Source organism: Cyrtonyx montezumae, unplaced genomic scaffold (assembly GCF_038088225.1).
Source record: "Cyrtonyx montezumae isolate F1298 unplaced genomic scaffold, pur_monq_1.0 scaffold_14, whole genome shotgun sequence".
In the NCBI taxonomy this organism is placed as follows: Eukaryota; Metazoa; Chordata; class Aves; order Galliformes; family Odontophoridae; genus Cyrtonyx; species Cyrtonyx montezumae.
This window is the reverse complement of record NW_027071870.1, coordinates 14,686,980-14,704,358: the sequence shown is the minus strand read 5'-3', so window position 1 is coordinate 14,704,358 and position 17,379 is coordinate 14,686,980. Positions and strand designations below refer to the sequence as shown.

General features: G+C 40.0%; 1 protein-coding gene across 3 annotated transcripts in view; it reads left to right on the top strand.

The window, feature by feature from the left end:
- The window catches only part of WDR37 (WD repeat domain 37), a 37,628-nt gene extending 30,987 nt beyond the window's left edge, over positions 1-6,641 (top strand). For all 3 annotated transcript variants that reach the window (XM_065731508.1, XM_065731509.1, XM_065731507.1), the window contains 3 exons: positions 3,463-3,597; positions 3,984-4,098; positions 5,569-6,641. In XM_065731508.1, the coding sequence (XP_065587580.1) occupies positions 3,463-3,597; positions 3,984-4,098; positions 5,569-5,700 (382 nt within the window). In that variant the 3' untranslated portion in view covers positions 5,701-6,641. The remainder of the gene's footprint in view (positions 1-3,462; positions 3,598-3,983; positions 4,099-5,568) is intronic.
- Positions 6,642-17,379: the final 10,738 nt, after the last annotated feature.

The following is a 17,379-nucleotide window of genomic DNA, read 5'->3' as shown; positions in this document are numbered from 1 at the left end:
GGAGCAGAATGTTCGAGGCCGGGCAGCGGTGTGTGGTGAGGAAGTGCCATGCTGTCAGCTGGAAGTACACGCTCGGCTGCTCCCTACGACAAGATAAATGAGTTTTGCTGGGGTTTGGCAGAGGCTGAAGCTTTTCTGGAGAATAGTTGTAGCACACCAAACTCCTTGTGGGACCCATGGTTTGAAGTGTCATAAGACTGCATCTTTTTTGCCAGTTTTTTTTCTGGTGTCCTATGATACCTGTCATCTTTTTGATTTATTAAAAACCTAATGTATTCTAGCATTCCCTTAACAGGGTTTGATGATCTTTTGCTGACACTTTTTATTAATTTAGCCAAGGAGATGTTAACCACAGGTTTAGGTTTAGTTAGAGCAAATTGAAGATCACTATTGACAGAAGGTAAAAATAGCCACGTGTAAATGCAGAACAATGTCTCTTAATGTTTTGATGCAAGTGGAGTTAGAGAGGCAATACTTCTGAAGGGTTTTTGATATTGGCTGCTCTGCCAGCTTATTTCTTCCCACCACAGACTTTGCTTTGCTCGCTTCTCAGGAAGCAGGCTTTCTTCTTGCTGCTATTTTGCAGTAAATAGGGCTTTTATATCTAGTCTTTGAATTCGGAGCTTTTTACAAGAAAGGCTATTTCTGTAGTTGCTCGTGCTTGCAGACAGCACATATCCCAGTCTTCAGTGCCTTCCAGTGATGAGGTTTTGGGATAGTAGACAGCAGATGAAGACTACTAAACACACTTGTAAAGAAGCCATGGAAAACTGCAAGGCAGCCTTCCTCTTTATAGATAGAATCATAGAACGGTGTGAGTTGGAAGGGGACCCGTAAGACCACCTAGTTTCAACTCCCCTGCTAAAGGCAGGGACCCCTCCCTGTATTCCAGGTTGCCAAAGCTCCATCCAGCCTGGCCCTGAATGCTTCCAGTGATGGGGGGATCCACAGCCTCACTGGTCAACCTGTTCCAGTGTCTCACCACCCTCACAGTAAAGAATTTCATGCTAATATCTAGTCTAAATCTACCTTCTTCTAGTTTAAAGCCACTTCCCCGTGTCCTGTCGCTACATGTCCTTATCAGAAGCTCCTCCCCAGCTTTCCTGTAGGTCCTCTTCAGGTACTGGAAGGCTGTTAGGAGTCCCCCGGGGTCTTTTCTTCTCCAGGCTGAACAGCCCCAGCTTTTTCAACCTGTCCTTGTAGAGGAGGTGCTCCAGGCCTCTGATTATCTTCGTGACCCTCCTCTGGACCTGCTCCAACTGGTCCATGTTCTTCTTTTGCCTTTCTATCCTTTACCTGGTCATTGGAGTGCTACAGGGGGAAACTTCACTGCCTTTCTGTTGTACAGACTTTTTCCTGGTGTGCCCAGCAGCGTCTGAATGAATAGTTAAACTGAAAGTAGTACAGACAAAGATTTTGTTTTATTTTGAAAATCACTTTCTTTTGACAGGAGTAGAAAGGATTGAGCTAATCTAGGGCTGACATTCTGTTTGCATGGCAGTGGCTTTGACTGTTTTCATTTGAAAGATGATAAATCTAAGAAAGAGAGAACTTTATGTGGTCAGAAAGACTTAACTATGTTTGACAGTGATAAGCGATAAAGGAGAACCAATATGAGATCAAAGAGGCTGGAAAACTGTTTAAAGTTGTGAAAAAAGCATCCAAAATTGGAGGGTTATTTTAAGACAGTTTCAGAACATATTCCAACTATAATTGGAATAAAATGTATGATGGGAAAACAGATCATATCTGTGTGTTGGTAGCAGAATACTAAAGTGCTGTGTATTCACTCACCTGGAGCCTTTCTATGACTTGAATTCTTCATACTGTCATGTGTAAGGAGGTCTCACTGTGTGTGTGTGTGTTTTTGTGTGAAGTGTACAAATTTAATAGTCAATGCTAAATTTCTAAACATTATTTCAGATGTGTTGCAGCAGTATGGAGGTCTGAAATGTTTTTTGAGGTATTTTGCAACTCGTGAGGACATAAATGAAGAAAATTAGTGGGATTTGTTGGAGGTTAGGCAAGTGGAAATCAAATTCTGTGCAAAGAACGTACAAACTCTAGTCTGCAGTAACTTAATTCTATGAATGAATTTTCTTCCCAAATGCAAAAGTGCCTATTGAAAGACTTATCTGCTATGGCCTTTGTGTATCTTTTGGCTTTTTGACTTTTGGTTCGTGAAGTCCAGAAGAATAGGTGAAGACCTTTTGATTCTTATTATAATCATCTTCCTGATAGCTTAGCTGCACTCTAATAATGCATTAGGAAACTTGGTGTCATGAGTAAAGTGGACCTTCATCCTAATTAAAACTTAATTTGGTGTCAATTTAAATTAAGAGGCTCACATAAACTGGTCCGTTGTGACCTGGCTAATGCTAATCTCAATCAGCAGCTTGGGTAAGACATGAATTCAAATTTCTGCAGAACAACCAAAGTGACAGTAACAACTGACAGCTTAAATTAAAATTACTAAATTCTAAGAAATTGATACGCATGACCCCAGTTACAAGATAGGTCATTAAATCAGATCTGTAGAAACAGAGTTGAGAAGCCTTCCCTAATGATCTTAGGCACAGTTGAAAATGCTTTGCTAGTACACTCTTAAGGACAGAAAATAGCTGTTTATTTGAGAATCTGCATAGTATTGAACTGAAAACAGTACAAAAGTGTTAATTGCTTAGTATGAAATAATAGGTAAAAGTCATGGAAAAGAAGACATGAGAATTTTTCAGTTGAACTCAGCAGTATGTTATTCTTGGAAAGAATAAAATCCAAAGGTAATAACATCCTTTGTATGTGTGAATACAGTTAATATTTAATAATTATGTATACACAAAAGTACATAAAAAGTTTCCTGAAAGTAGTACTTAGTGCTTCTATTTGGTAGAAGTGTTCTTGACAATTGTTCTCTGTCTGGCTTTGCCCATTTGTGGCCATAGTGGGTGACATTTGAAGGACTGGCTGCTCATGCTTCTTGATGTTACTACTTGCCATTTTTCTTACCTGACTGTCAGAAGTTAGCTACTTGTAAAATAGGGATTAAAATTAAAATTGGAAAATATTGAGGTAGCTCCTGCTTGCAGTCTTATTCTGGAAGCTCTGTGTTTAATAATGTTTAGATGTATTTACAAATCAGTATTGGTTATGGGTTATGGGCAAGTCTTTTATTGTATACCAGTGATTCAGTTTTGGGTGTCTGATATTCACTGTACTGTAAATTAGTATAGAACTTATAACATTCTTTAAGGTCAATGAGCTAAGAATTTCCTGTCTAATTAGGACACACGGAATATGGAAGTGCTTCCAGACTCACTATCCAGGGTTTGGGAGGGGAGAAGGAGAAAAACAAGTTATACATTCTAATGGAAACATAGAAGCAGAAACTTTAAATCTCTTGCTAGTTTAATAACAATCCTCAGGGTTTGACAGTTATTTATTTTTAAACTTCTAATTGTTTAGCACTGTGACATCTGCAGTTTTCACCGTGGGAGACAATGTTGTTTCTGGTAGCGATGACCGCACTGTAAAAGTTTGGGATTTGAAAAACATGAGATCTCCTATTGCAACCATTCGTACAGATTCTGCAGTGAACAGGTAAGCAGACCTTCAGATTCCTGTTTTCTTAATTTAGTTGATAGAAATTTAGTTGTAGTCGCTACAGTTAGAATTGTGTAGTGAGATTTATGAGATTTTGAAAAAGGTCTGAAGTGTTTTAATGAACTAGAGGTTTAGTCAGCATTCATTTTCAGTAAATAACACTGCACTGTTTTTCTGAGATTTTTATGTGAGATGCAGAAGTTAAGGCTGTAAGAGCATCTGGCACAATGAAATATCTTAACGATTTAATACACTTTATTTTTGGTGTGGATTCTATCCAGGAGGAATTCAGCTGTATCACTTCTTGTGAGCTATTGTCAGGTTCTGTTTGCCAGGCTCACTGTTGGATGCATAACCCACTTTTTTTTTCTTCTTCTGCTCAGGATTAACGTATGTGTTGGCCAAAGAATCATTGCCCTTCCACACGACAACCGACAGGTTAGGTTATTTGACATGTCAGGAGTGCGATTAGCACGCCTCCCTCGCAGTAATAGACAGGTAATGGAATTTTTATAGCCTTAAAGTATGTCTGTTCTTCTCTTTATACAAGGATAAAAATAGGGTTTGATGTCTCTAGTGCAGAAGCTGAAGAAATGCTGAAAGTTGCTTGTCTGCACGAATAGACTGTAATTGAAAATGACCAACGTGCAAATAAGTAACCTATTTTACATTTTTTCATTGGCATTTGAAATGGTGTTTGAACTGAGTTGCATCATATTTTTTTCCCCTTGTGGAAGTGATAGTAATGTCTGCTTTGTCCATGAAGTAAAATATATATACATGTATATTTGAGTGTTTTAAATGTGTTTTGATGTCTTGATGTGAATCTGTCAGGAAAGTGACTGATTTTGAGGTTTCATGGGTTTTTTTGCTTACTGTGTGTTGAATTTGTTGTATAATGGGATATAAAAGGAAAAAATAGGAGTCGATTCTGAATGCTCATCTTGTGATAATCTTTCTTTTTTTCCTGTGGTAATGCAAATCAATTCCTGATACTTGATACCAAGTACTATCCTGTCCTTACCATGTTCATCAGGTTTTGTGCATTTGAGGTGTTATTTGGGATCGCAAGCACTGTTAATGGAGCAAGCTACACTAAGTGAAATTAATTCCATTATGCCACTTAATGGGACTTTTTTATAATGTTTTTTTTTTTACTTCAGTTGTCTGGCACATGTCACATATTCCATAAACAGCATATTTAACCATGTGTATGACAGGGTTTCTGACTGTCCTGTGTTGCTCATGGTTTTGTGGGCATCATGCATGTGGATACAGTTGACAGAATCTGCAAAAGGATTTGAAGAGCTGTTAAGTGCTTACCTATTGTTTACTCTTGATATTGTTTTTTTTCTTTATTTTTCATTAGTATTCATTAAAGCTGACACTACAAAAATGGAGTGTATTATTTATTTGTTTTACTTGAGCGCTTGTCAGAATCCTCCTTGGGGTATTCTTCTTGCAATTGAACTTGAACAATAGATAGCACATTGTTTTTGCTCAGTAGGACATTCCTCCTGCTGTACTGTTATCCCTTCTGAATTACAAACATGATTGACAAAAAAAACCAAAACATCAACACTTCATCTTGCTGGTTCATAAGAAAGTTGTTGCCAGCAAGTAGTTTCTAGTTTTAGAGTTGCTTTTATAAGTATAAGAGCTAAAACTCAAAATTCAGTTTGCTTTTGTAAATAAAATGGCAATTAGATAGCAGACATACTGTGAAAAACTCAATGTTTGGTGCTCTTGTTTGTTTGCTTCTTGGACCCAGTGCCAGCATTAAGCAGTCTTATTACCATAAAGGCTTTACCTTACAAATGAAAATAGCTATGATCTTTAGGATTCTCAAATTCCATTTATAAAAATGTAGAGCATTTGCAAGTTTCCATTCTGACTTCTGCCAACTTGTTGGCACAGAAGCTTTCAAAAATACCATAAGTAATACTGACATCTCCTGACCTGTTGTAGGGCCACAGAAGAATGGTATGCTGCTCAGCCTGGAGTGAGGACCACCCAATATGTAACCTCTTCACCTGTGGGTTTGATCGTCAGGCTATTGGCTGGAACATCAACATCCCTGCTTTGTTACAAGAAAAATGAAATGCTGGAAGAATTTTTGCATTTTGTTGCTGTAGACTGCTATATTTCTGCAGACTTCTCTGAATACAGGTCTGCTATTGATCTAAAAGCTCTTCATTAAATGGAGACTTCAGCAGATGTTGTTCTTGTTATCACGTTGTGCACAGTTTGCATGAGTTGTACAGAAAATGTGATTATTATTTTTTTTAAATTAGTTTGTCTTGTGTATGAACTTTTCTATTTTGGCATCCACTGGTCAATATGTTCACTGTTGCATAGAGCACATAAATGTTCGTAAGTTATTTAGCATTTGATAGATAGCAGTAGGGCATTACATTGGTGACATAAATGTGAAACTTCTGTAGTTATCGTAGAGATTGTGTAGCAGTCTGTTACGTTTTTCCATGATCTACATATCTGCCTTGTGTTAAAAAGAATCTGCAGGGCTAAAAGTTTGAAATGAAGTGCGAATTTCACTAGTTATATGACTGTAAACATTTTCCTGTTTGCATCTGTTTGGAACAGTTATTTTTAGTGCTGCAGTATAGTGCAACTTCAACTCCATTTTCAGTCCAGTTATGGGAGAAATAGTAGACTTGAGAAGGAAAATATCAACAACTTGTAGTGATTATAGACTGCAAGGTTTATTCTGAAAGCTTTTTGTACTTTTTCTTTGGAAAAAGGAAAATGTTCATTCTGCCCTTCTTATATAAAGTGATTCTAAAAATCTCATGGCATTTCATGCTAGCAAAAATCCGGAATATTGTGATCTAGTCAAGCAAATTTTGAAGCACTTTAGTTTATAGCTATTGTTATAAACCATTTATGAAAGTTTGACTTTACCAGTGAATGTGAGCTGACCTTTGTAAGAAGGATTGCTTCTTTTTGGTGATCTGCCCAGAAAGGATTTAGGTTTTTCCAGTCTTCTTTTTTTTTTTTTTTTCCTATACCTACATTGTATACTTTTAAATGTGTTCTCTTCCTTTTTTTTTCTTTTTTTTTCTTTTTTTTTTTTTGAGCCAGCAATACAAAGTAAATTAGTACTACCTCAGAAGTGAATGCTGGTCAGGATGCGCTGGATCTCTCTGTAGCTGAGATAAAAAGCACTTTTGGTCTCTGGCTGAAGTACTAGTTTTGTCATGAGAGGAAAGACAATCATACTTAATGTGATCCTTAAAATAATTAACACTTAAGGCTAATGGAGCAATATGATAAGTAAACATCATCTGTTACCTTTGTGTTCTCAGCTGTGGCAAGGGGCTGCTGCAGTCCTTATACCGTTGTGAACAAGATAATTAATGTAGATCTTCCTTCTTTCTCCCAAACAATCTTACTCTGCTTTTGCTTCCCACTTTCCCACTGTGCTCAGCCTTTTTTTTTGCACTGACTGTGCAGTGTTATACCACAGCTGCTGTTTATATACGTAAATACAAATGGCAGCTGACATTTTCGAAGGAACAGGAAGGCTGCTTCAGCCACACTTCTCTTCAGCTAGAGGGTGATACTGCCCCTAACTGTCTGACATATCACACTATGAGATGAAGGGTGAGGGTAAGCTAAGGGTGTGCTCTTATAGTGGGGAAGTTTATGCCAGGCTGCCATTAGGTAAGAAATTGGAACTTTTAATCTCATTCTCTGGATCATGTGAAGCTGTAGCTGTGCTTATGTCCTCTATGACACAGTTCAAACTGATGTATTAATTGGGTTCCTTGTTGACTGACATGTAAAAGCATTGGAGCGCAATGGGATGGTGAATGCATCATTGAGTAGTTGCAGGGAAACTAGAGTCCTGGAACTGGTTCTGTGGAAGGTCCAGGTATGTAATGGAAGATGGGTCTATATCTTTGTAGTATCTTAAATTCCTTAGCGGTTGGTTTTTTTTTTGTTGTTTCTTTGTTTGTTTCTTGAGGTACAAATTATATACAGAATTGTGCTGAAGCAATCTTAAAATACCAGAACTAGTGAGGCTGCAGAGCTTTAAGTCTTCTGATAACAAGGGTTAAAGATGGCGTCAGTGTTTATTTTCACTTTATTTTCTGGATTTTTTTAAAGGCCATTTGATGTTGACAGATTTTATTCTTTAAGGAAAAAAAAGAAAAAGGCTCACGTTCTCTTTGAGTTGATAGCAAAGTTTATGCAGGTTGGTTTTGCTTAACAAACAGAGAAGCTTCTCTCCAGCCAGCAGAAGCAGTTTCTGTAGTGGGGCTCATGCATAACATCTTGAGCAGTGACTAACCTGCAGTTATGTGAGGCGAGGGAGAGAGGGTCACTGGTCTTGGTCCTGCTAACCTGAATTGACTGCTTAAAAGTCTCCTATATACAGATGTAATACAGGACCACGAGACTCTATGTAGTTTAATAATCATTGCTGCAAACTTTTTATATCACCAGAGGAACAGACCTCTGGCAGTGGGAAAGGGATGATCATATACATTCATTTTGGGAAAAAAATATCAAACAAGGTGCTACAGCCACGTTCTTATGAGCAGGCTAATACTCAATCAGCTAGACACTGAGCAATCTCTTAGCTTAATTTTATATACTGTACTGAAGGTTAACCCGAGCTTCCATTTCCCTTGAAGCAAATCACACATAAGCAGTAGTAGAGAACACTATTGCACTGACTAAATACGTGGGAAACATTTCATGGCTTTGGATGTTGAAGAGAGAGTTTTATCAGCAATGAACAATGTCCAACATTTCATAAAATGGAGAAGAGTTGCAGTTACAGTTTCAGTATTGTGCAGAACTTCACAGAAAGTTCATCACTGGGCAAAATCAAGCTTTTATGTCTTTCAAATAATGCACATCAGTTTTCACAAGTTTAGTGTGTACTTTTCAATCAGAAAGATCTGGAATGCAACATCTTATTTGTTGCCTAAATCTGTGAAAACCATCTTTTTGAAAAAAAATTATAAGTTATGTGGAACCACTTTTTATTATTCTGCTCATCTGTTTATAGATGTAAAATGTTATTATTCATTATGATTCAAAAATGCATTAAAACATTCAACATTTTTTTTATTGCAAGTTACTCTTCTTCTGTTTTGCATTAAGGTTAATATTAATATCTCATTAATAGTCATATGATTTTCCTATCCATTTTCCGCTCTCTTACTCAAAAAGTTAACTTCCAGTGCAGTGATGAGCACAGCTGAGGAAGAAGGTCAGGTCAACCCCAAAGGAGGACGTGCATTTGGTCATGCTGCCATAAGAAGGTGCTCAATCTCAGCATTTGTACTTTGTCTTTGGTTTTATATGAGGTTATTTTGTAAATCGGTTTTGTTTTGCAGATTACTAAAGTTTCCATGTGACTTTTCACAGCATTATATAAATCGATATTTTTAATGGTCCGAAAGCTGCCATCATTATTTCTGTGGGTTATTGCTGCTTGCTTGTTGCACCCATGTTCTTTGAAACAGAGGGTTGCAATGTTGAAAAAGCTTGTTGTTTCAGTGGGCCATGTCATCTGGTTCCAAGTGCTTGAGCAGTGTTTGCCACCCAGTACCTGAGTGCAGAATACATCTGCATGTGTATTTCAGGGTTCCTTATTGCCGCATTTTGAATCCTCAGTATCTCTAGTCCTCTGGAAAATGACTTTTAGTGTTGCTGATGATGTGGATCAGAAATAAAAGACCATGGCTACAAGGTGACACAGCTGACCTGGGGGCTGGATTGAGATGGAGTCCCACACTCTCGTTTTATTTATTTATTTTAGTCGATTTTAATTGAGGAATTTAAATTGGAACTTAAGGCAACTGATTTGAACTTGTGATACTTCCAACCTTCTATCTTCTCACGACAGCCTTTGTAAAGTGTATATTACCTATTTCTGTTCGTCCTTTGGCTTGATAGGATTTGAAGATGAGCATATACTGAAGCATGGATGTATTCCTTTTATAAACCTGTGAGTAAATAGCATGCACAAATGAATGGTTTCGATGGGATGTCTGCTGTAACCAAAGAGCTGCAGGAGAACTGCTCTTATCACGCGTCATGCTGTGCTCTTGACTGGCACAGGATTTTTATTTAATGCTCCACTGAGACAAAAGTATGTCACTGAAAGCTTAATCAGCCTTGCAATATTTTAATTTTTAAATGGTGGTGTTACCTTTTCTAATTCTTGCAGCTCATAATTTTGAGAACATAAGTAATTTAGAGGAGCTTACGCAGAAATCTGGTTTAATTCAAACTGTAACTCCTGGTCAAAATGTCCCAGTGACTGGGAGAGGCAGTATGGTGGAGGGCAGTCGGCAAGCTAAAAAATGGGAGTGCTACTCACCTGAGTGCCTCAATTAGCTGCTTTGGCTCTTCATGCAGTTCTCTGAAGTTTTTCAAGGGTGGCTTTAGTGCTCCATATGGAATTAGGAATTTAAACATTCACGCTTCGTGCTACGTGGGAATGGTGGAGAGTGTCAGTGAACACAAGAAGGGAACTGTACTGAAAATGGAAACAGTTTTTCTGGCTTATCAGGTGCCTGTCACACTGTGGAGTGACAGCACTGCTAATGGATGATGTGGCCTGGTGCTGCTCAAAGGCCCCGTTTTCAGCTGCTGGTGATTGCACAGTTTCACCTGCTTCCAGAGGAATGAGAAGGGATGGGGCTGAGCTTGCTGGAGACATGGACATCCAGAGCTTGGAATGAATACTGCTATATGTTAAAGGTCTTTGCAGTTCTAATAAGAATAGATGGTTGTTTTCACTATCTTTGGTTTCAGGAAAAACTCAGTTACATGAAACACTATTTTAATTGTATTTATTCGGTTTTCGACTTCAAGTGTTGTAATGGTGCTGTGACTCTTCAAGTAGCTGATGGACTTGCTTATGAGAAACCACTCTTGGAGTGGAAATCTCTTCCTTTTTACATGAGCAATTGGTTTGGAAAAAAAAAAAGATGCTTTTCTACAAGATTTCTTTGGGAACATGCTGGTCTACAAAGAAATGTTCAGCATTTTAAGCTTAAGCATGATTGCAGACCAGAATGAACACTTACCTTAATTCTTTATTCTGTTTAATCTCAATTTAATTTGAATTGACAAGAGGTTCTCTTCAGCCAAGCCAAAACAGAGGCATTGCCATGGATAGGTGGCATCATGGAGTTGCTGCTCTATTACCAATAATTACCTTTGTCCTGGGAAAGATGAAACCAGCTCTTCCTTCACATTCTCACTTTTTGATGACAGAGTTTGACACACTCCGTCACAAATCCAAGTGATTGAAAAGATGATTCTCTGCTTCAAATTTCTGACTTCAGTTCACTTCAGTCTCTTTTAGTCTAAATAGACACCTTAAAATAGAGTTGTCTTCAGCAACCATGGCGTTTTGTGCCTACATCAAAACTGCTAGCTGATGGGAAGGAGAACAACTGGTCAGCTTCATCAAGGTCATGTTCTAAAAGCTGTGGTCTTAGTATTTAGTATTTTAATTACTGTTTTTCCCCCAAGCACTTAATGTGGATAGAGCCAGATATCTGATTTTTATTTTCCTGTTCATTTTTAAACCTTATCTAAATCTTTGCAGTGTCACCAAGATCAGCCTCGTGTGTGTAAAACCCAACCAGCATCCTTTGGTGGCACGATGTCTGTCCTCTGAGGCTGTAATTGCTCGGTACGTACTAAGGAGAGTAACCCTAAACGTAACAAAGACAAAACCTGGCACACTGCACAACAAACAGCTTTAATAGAGTTGATAGGATGATAAAACTTGAAGGGAAGGATGAAAGCATTAGGAAGAGAAAGGCAGGGAAAGCAAAAACTTTACTGTGGTAGCATAAGGGTAAAGGGAATAGTGAGGATATCATGACTAAGACTTTTTCAGTGTGGCCAATTGCATGATGTGTTGTTTTGGCCTTTCATGTTTTATGAAGCTTCTGAAAATGTCTTCACTGGAAGGCTCTCAGCAGTGCAGCTCGCTAAGGGCTGGGCACCCACTGCCCTCTGCATAGGCTGGGGGTGGTTGGTAGTGTGGAGAATCACACTCATGTACCTCAGTGTGGAATAAGACATTCCTCTGTAGGTACCTATTTTTGAAAACAGTACCCTAATTTACCAGGAGGCAGCTGTCAGCCCAGGCTGGAGGAGGAATAGGCTGTGAGCAGCTTCCTGCAGAGCTGGGGGTGCATGGCCCCCTCCCAGCACCTCTGCAGGTTGGGTCCCGCACTTAACAGTGGATTCACACAGCCTCATTCCAGCTCAGGACTTGTGTGGCTTTTGTCTGCATTTAAACCTTGCTGCTTAGGACCTCTCTTCAGCTCTTGGGGCAAAATCAAATGTTGCAGTTATAGAATAGTCATACTGGAAGGGGCCGTGCATCTGCCTTTTATCTGTGTTTTTCTTGTCCTTTGCTTGCTTCACTGCAAGCATGTAGTATCTTTAATTTAAATTCAATGGTTGTTGGGCTAGTATTTTATTTTGAGAAAAGCACTGACAAGAAGCAACTATGAGCAGTGCTCTGAAGGAAAGAGGAAACAGCAGACAGGGCCATCTCCCTGCAAAGATTGCCTGTGGTCAATACAAAGCCAGCACTCAAGACAAAAATATGAATTTCACAAGGCAGCAACATTGCAAATCCTTGAGCTCTGTTCTAGTGGGGATAGAGTCAAGTAGGTTGAGGTACTTGTGGAGAATGATGTACAGAAAATTAGTGTTATTTAGCCCAGTATCATCCTTGTCATCATAACCTGTAGATGTCTTCACAGCCACTCCACTAAGCAGGTGGGATTCCCCACTGGGGACAAACAGGTACTGGAGGTGCAGCACAGGGAGTGTGAGCAGTGGCAAGTGGCTCTTAGTGGCCTTCACAAATAAGGATGTGTTCATGCATAGAAGGATGTGACGACATCACAAAATATAGCTATATACTAAACATATATATATATAAAGTATAAATATATATGCGTATGCGTAATACTAACACTACTTCCTCATCAGCAGAACGGGGAGAAGTTGAGGCAACCAGAATTCAGGTAGAAGGAACAGATCTGGGAAGAGGTGGGTTTGTGTGTCATCAGTGTGTGAGCTCACATGGAGTTTGCCAATGAGGCCCAGCAGGAGAACAATGTCAGGGCTCTGTGGTGCCACAGAACAGGGCCCGGTGTCTTCCAGTTCAGGTTATGAGACCAGTGAAAGCTTCAATGTGTGTGTGTAGGGGAAATACATAAAAAAGGACAGGAAAAGCTTGGAAGAGGATGAGAGTGGGTGTAAAGGCGATGGGCTTGAGTCACTAAGGCAAGTGAAGGAGTTAGAAGATGAAAAACTAGATGAGATGAGTGGCTGTGAAAGAGTAGGAGGAACAGACTGAGGGACAGGAAAGCTGACGTCATGCCTTTGCCAGTTCTCTTTTGGAGGAAGATGGTGTGACTCAGTGCAGTGTTACTGGGGGGCAGAGGATTGGGAGTACATGAGCAGGAACCAGGTAAGGCTCACAGCATGGGACTCAGCTCAGGTGGATACTGACTGACATCTTCACAGGCTGAAAAATCAAGGTGATTGCAGCTCTAAAAAAAACCAAAAACCCAAAGCAAACCAAAAGCCCTCCCTCAGTTTCCTAGAATGCTGAATTATTTGCTGAAATTTAAAGGTAGGTGATATTCTCCTTACAAAAAGGGACATTTTTTTTCTATTACTGGTTTTAAGATACATTGCTGGAAGGACATGAAACTGTTTTGGTAACCTCCTTGAGAGTAAGGTCCTGAACCAACAAGTTACCACGTGTTTATAGCATTGCTGTGCCTTTCCTCAAGTGCTCTAGGAGCGTTGTTTAACGTTCTATAAGCACTCCATTTTGGAGAGGTGTTAAACATCCAGATGTGCTTCAGTTCTCTTAAAACCCTTGAATCTGTGAAGTTCCGTTGGCTTCAACGTGTCTTCAGCAATGGAGTGTTTGCAAGTCTCATTTGCTCTTTGAAGTTATTACCTTGAACCACACAGGAGTGTTTTTGAAGTATAACATATTTCTGTTCTCACTGGAAAGTCACAGCTACTGAGATGTCCCTTCTGATCTCCTGTCCTCCACTGAAGAAGGTATTTTTAGCTCTTTCCTGTCTCAAAGTGACTTGAAATGGGAGAGAAAGGTGAAAGCAAGCACTAGAACAAGTCTGTATTTGACTTTTTCCTTTTTGCCCCAACCAATCTGTTCTGTCAATAGCCTCCTTTGTATTTATTTTCCCATCCTGAAGGCCAAAGATTAATTTATCTGGATGTCCACACCACCTTGCAACAAAGACTTGTGTTGTACTCGATAACGTGTAGAGCTATTTTAATCCGGCTTAATTTGATCTTGATCCTTATTTAATATCCTTTTGATTTTTCCTCTGACTTCTGTTCCTGAAGTTTACAAGTATAAAATCATTGGAGAAATGGTATCTAAATTCTGATCCACTTTGTTAATAAGCTGATTACAAGTGTTTAAAATTATCTCCTCCAGAAGCAATGGAACAAATGACCTCCAAACACAGATGGTTCTGCCAACAAGTTATGGTGTTCCTGCTGGAAATGAACAATGTCACAGTGCAAATGCAGGCCCGAATCCTGCAAGCTGAGCCATTTTACAAGTCCAGCCTCTGGGCAGAGGAGCTTTGTCCTGGAGTTTAGGACAGCAGATCCATCCTTTGTGCGGATTTTGACTGGAGGAAACTACCAATAGGCAGAGTGGTTTATACAAAATATTTGCTGATATCTTGGAGTGGTTTATCTTCATGGCAGCTCTGCTCTGGGGATTGGGACTGATGGTGGTGGGGTATGAAGATGTGGTTGTGATCCCCTTTCTGGTAACCTGTTAGAGGGGTGCTTAGAAGATGAGTGAGAACATAGTTTTTTAACTTTCAAGTGTTGTGGAGGGAGACTCCTTTTCCTGGGGTCCTGATTACCTTCAGGATTCACAGAATTATAAAATTAGAGAATCATCTGAGTTGGAAAGGACATCTAATCCAACACCCCTGCAATGAATGGGGGCACCTACATTTCTGTCACGTGCTCAGGGCCCTGTGCAGCCTAACCTTGAATGTATCCTAGGACAGGACATCCGCTAACTCTTTGGGCAACCTGCTCCAGTGCTTCACCAACATTATTTTTAAATAAATAAATGAAATCCTTATTTCCAATCTAAATTCAAAGTCTGGGGGTTGTCCTTTGGCTCTCGGGTCCAGAAGACACCATCCAACCGAACTTGTATGTGAGCTCTGGCCATGAAATGGCTGTAGGCACTCAGTTGTCGTTTTAACTTCCTCTCTATAGGTCTCCAGATCAGGGGGTTCTCAAACATGTCTTCACTCCCCGTAGCCACTACTCCTACCTTCCCAAACCAGGGCTGACAGTTCCACCAGGTGCTGCAGGTGGAGCCCAGGTCCTTGTTTGGTTGGCCCTTTCCAAGTGTGTTGAGAGTATCTCTGGTCCAAGGGTTTCACAAAGAACATGTGCTGTGAAATTTGACAGCCTTAGCTCTGTACTATTTTTCCCCATAAAAGAACTTGTTTCTTCTCCATGACATTGGTTTTATAGTGATGCAGTTCCGTTAAAAACATCAACTTTCCACATTTTGTTTTTCCAAGTGTGCTGATTTTCAAAGAATAAATCAGCACCAAACTACATCAGAACTTCAGAGAAGAGTGACAGAAGTGATTGGACTGTTGTAAGGTAGCAGCTCTGTACTGATCTGTGTGTGGGTGGGTGCTGTCTCCTACCACTAAGCCAACGGAGGCTGCATTTGCCTTTATCTCCTGAAATATTGTGTTTATTTGCAGAACTGCTGGCCCCAGGTGTTCCCAGCACGGGGACTTGGCACAGAGTGATGTTGTTGGGAAGGAATGCCACCAGAGGGCACACAGGCACATGCAGATGGGGAAGGTACAAAATTATGCATGTTCAGTTTCTCTATAGAGGCAGGCAGAACTATGCTGGTTCATAATTCATATGCCTGTAGGACATTGTAAGGGAATATAATTGGTCTGTCAGGGCAGTGGTGGTATTTTGCTTTGAAAAATGCTGTCGACAAAATATCTTAAAACAACCATGAAAGTAGCATAATTTTAGATCTGCTGATAAAAAGAAAAGTGACTCCCTCCCCTGGCTCACCTAGTCCTTTCCCATTAACTTTTCCATCACAATATTTAGTAAAGCATAACAGGGAAAGTAGAGTTCAGCTGTTTTAAAGGCGCAGACTCTTTCTGGCTTTAAATAGCTGTGTCTCCAACATTTACATCGTGCTAATTCTATTGCTCTTCAGTGCTAGATGGATAATATGTAAGTTTGTGGCATTAGATGTTTTTTCATTTTAATGTGCTAGTCTACGGGATTGCACACATTGAACATCCTTCTGATTGGATGCCCAGACACGATTCTTTCTGAAGAATAAAGCACCTCCCAACCATCTGGCTGATGGAGGATGCAGGCAGTGCTGATAAACAATTGCATCCTACCAGAGATATTACTGACATCTATTGATTTGATAATTTTATACTACACGATGGATAGCTCTTCCCAAAGGACACAATGAAAAGCCATCAAGCCCAAGGTGTCCCCTGTCCTTTGTGTCCCTGTGCCTGGTGCTGAGGTGGTGGTGGCACCAGCGGTGATGGGATGAGGTGGTGGTGGGACAAAGGCTGGAGGGGCACGGTGCTGCAGTGACTCCATGGCCCAGATAACTCAGCCTGGGAGCTGATGCTCACTGTGGGAGTGGAAATCCTGTGCCACGTTGAACAACAACAAAAAAAATCTCAGCTTGATTTCTAAGTGTTTAAAGATAGTAAAAGTGTTTTAGCTAATCAGGTAAAGTGTTTAATCAGACTCCTCTATGCTGTTTAGTTTCTCATAGATCAGAAGCGCAATTCACTCATCACTAAAATGAGATTTTCATTTGGCAGGTGGGTGCAGGGTCTCGGTGCCTGCCTGCAGTGAGCCAAGCTCAGCATTGCTCAGCATTGTGCTCACTGACGTTGGGTCAGGTCAGCAGTGCCAGCCCTAGTGGCACTCATGCCCCTGTGTACCAACGTCCTTTTGGAATTTAGACAAAAAACAGTTGGCCCAACTCAATGTGATTTCCATTTTCTACCCTTGAAAATTACCATTGCTTTGAATTACTATAGTTTTTCAAAATTACAAAGCAGTATTAACTTCTTTTAGCTGAGAAGATACCCAAATGAACTTAGGGGTTTGCAGTCCACCAGAATGTATTTTTCTGTCCAAAGAGATATCTGTTATTTGGCACTTCAGAAAGGAAATAACCCAACACGCAGATATATTTGGGTGGTCCCAGCTCCAACTGTAAAAGCAACGTGTAGGTGGAAACATGAACTTTATGAGAAGATTTACTTCACACAGATACGGGAATGTTTCCAATACTGCCTTTGGTACACAATCAATTTCTCAATAAAGTATCTTCTCCTGAATCAGAACAATGACAAAAATCGCCCCTAAACTTGTTTTGTTTGGCCAAAGCATGAAACATAAACTCTAACTAACAGAGAACTGGTGGAGCAATAAACAAACATGTTGAGTACCTAAGGCACTGGTACTCTCCGCAGACACAAAGAGTTCATTAAACCTTGCCCTGTAAACTTGTGGACCAGTTTTGTCTCATACTGTCTGCCCTGCCAAGATCTTGCTCTGTAATTCCCTAAATGGGATAGGCTCCTGAACATTCAGCCAGCAGCAAGAGGAGCTGCAGCCTGCCGTAACCAGTGGTCCCACTATCACAGGAGATGA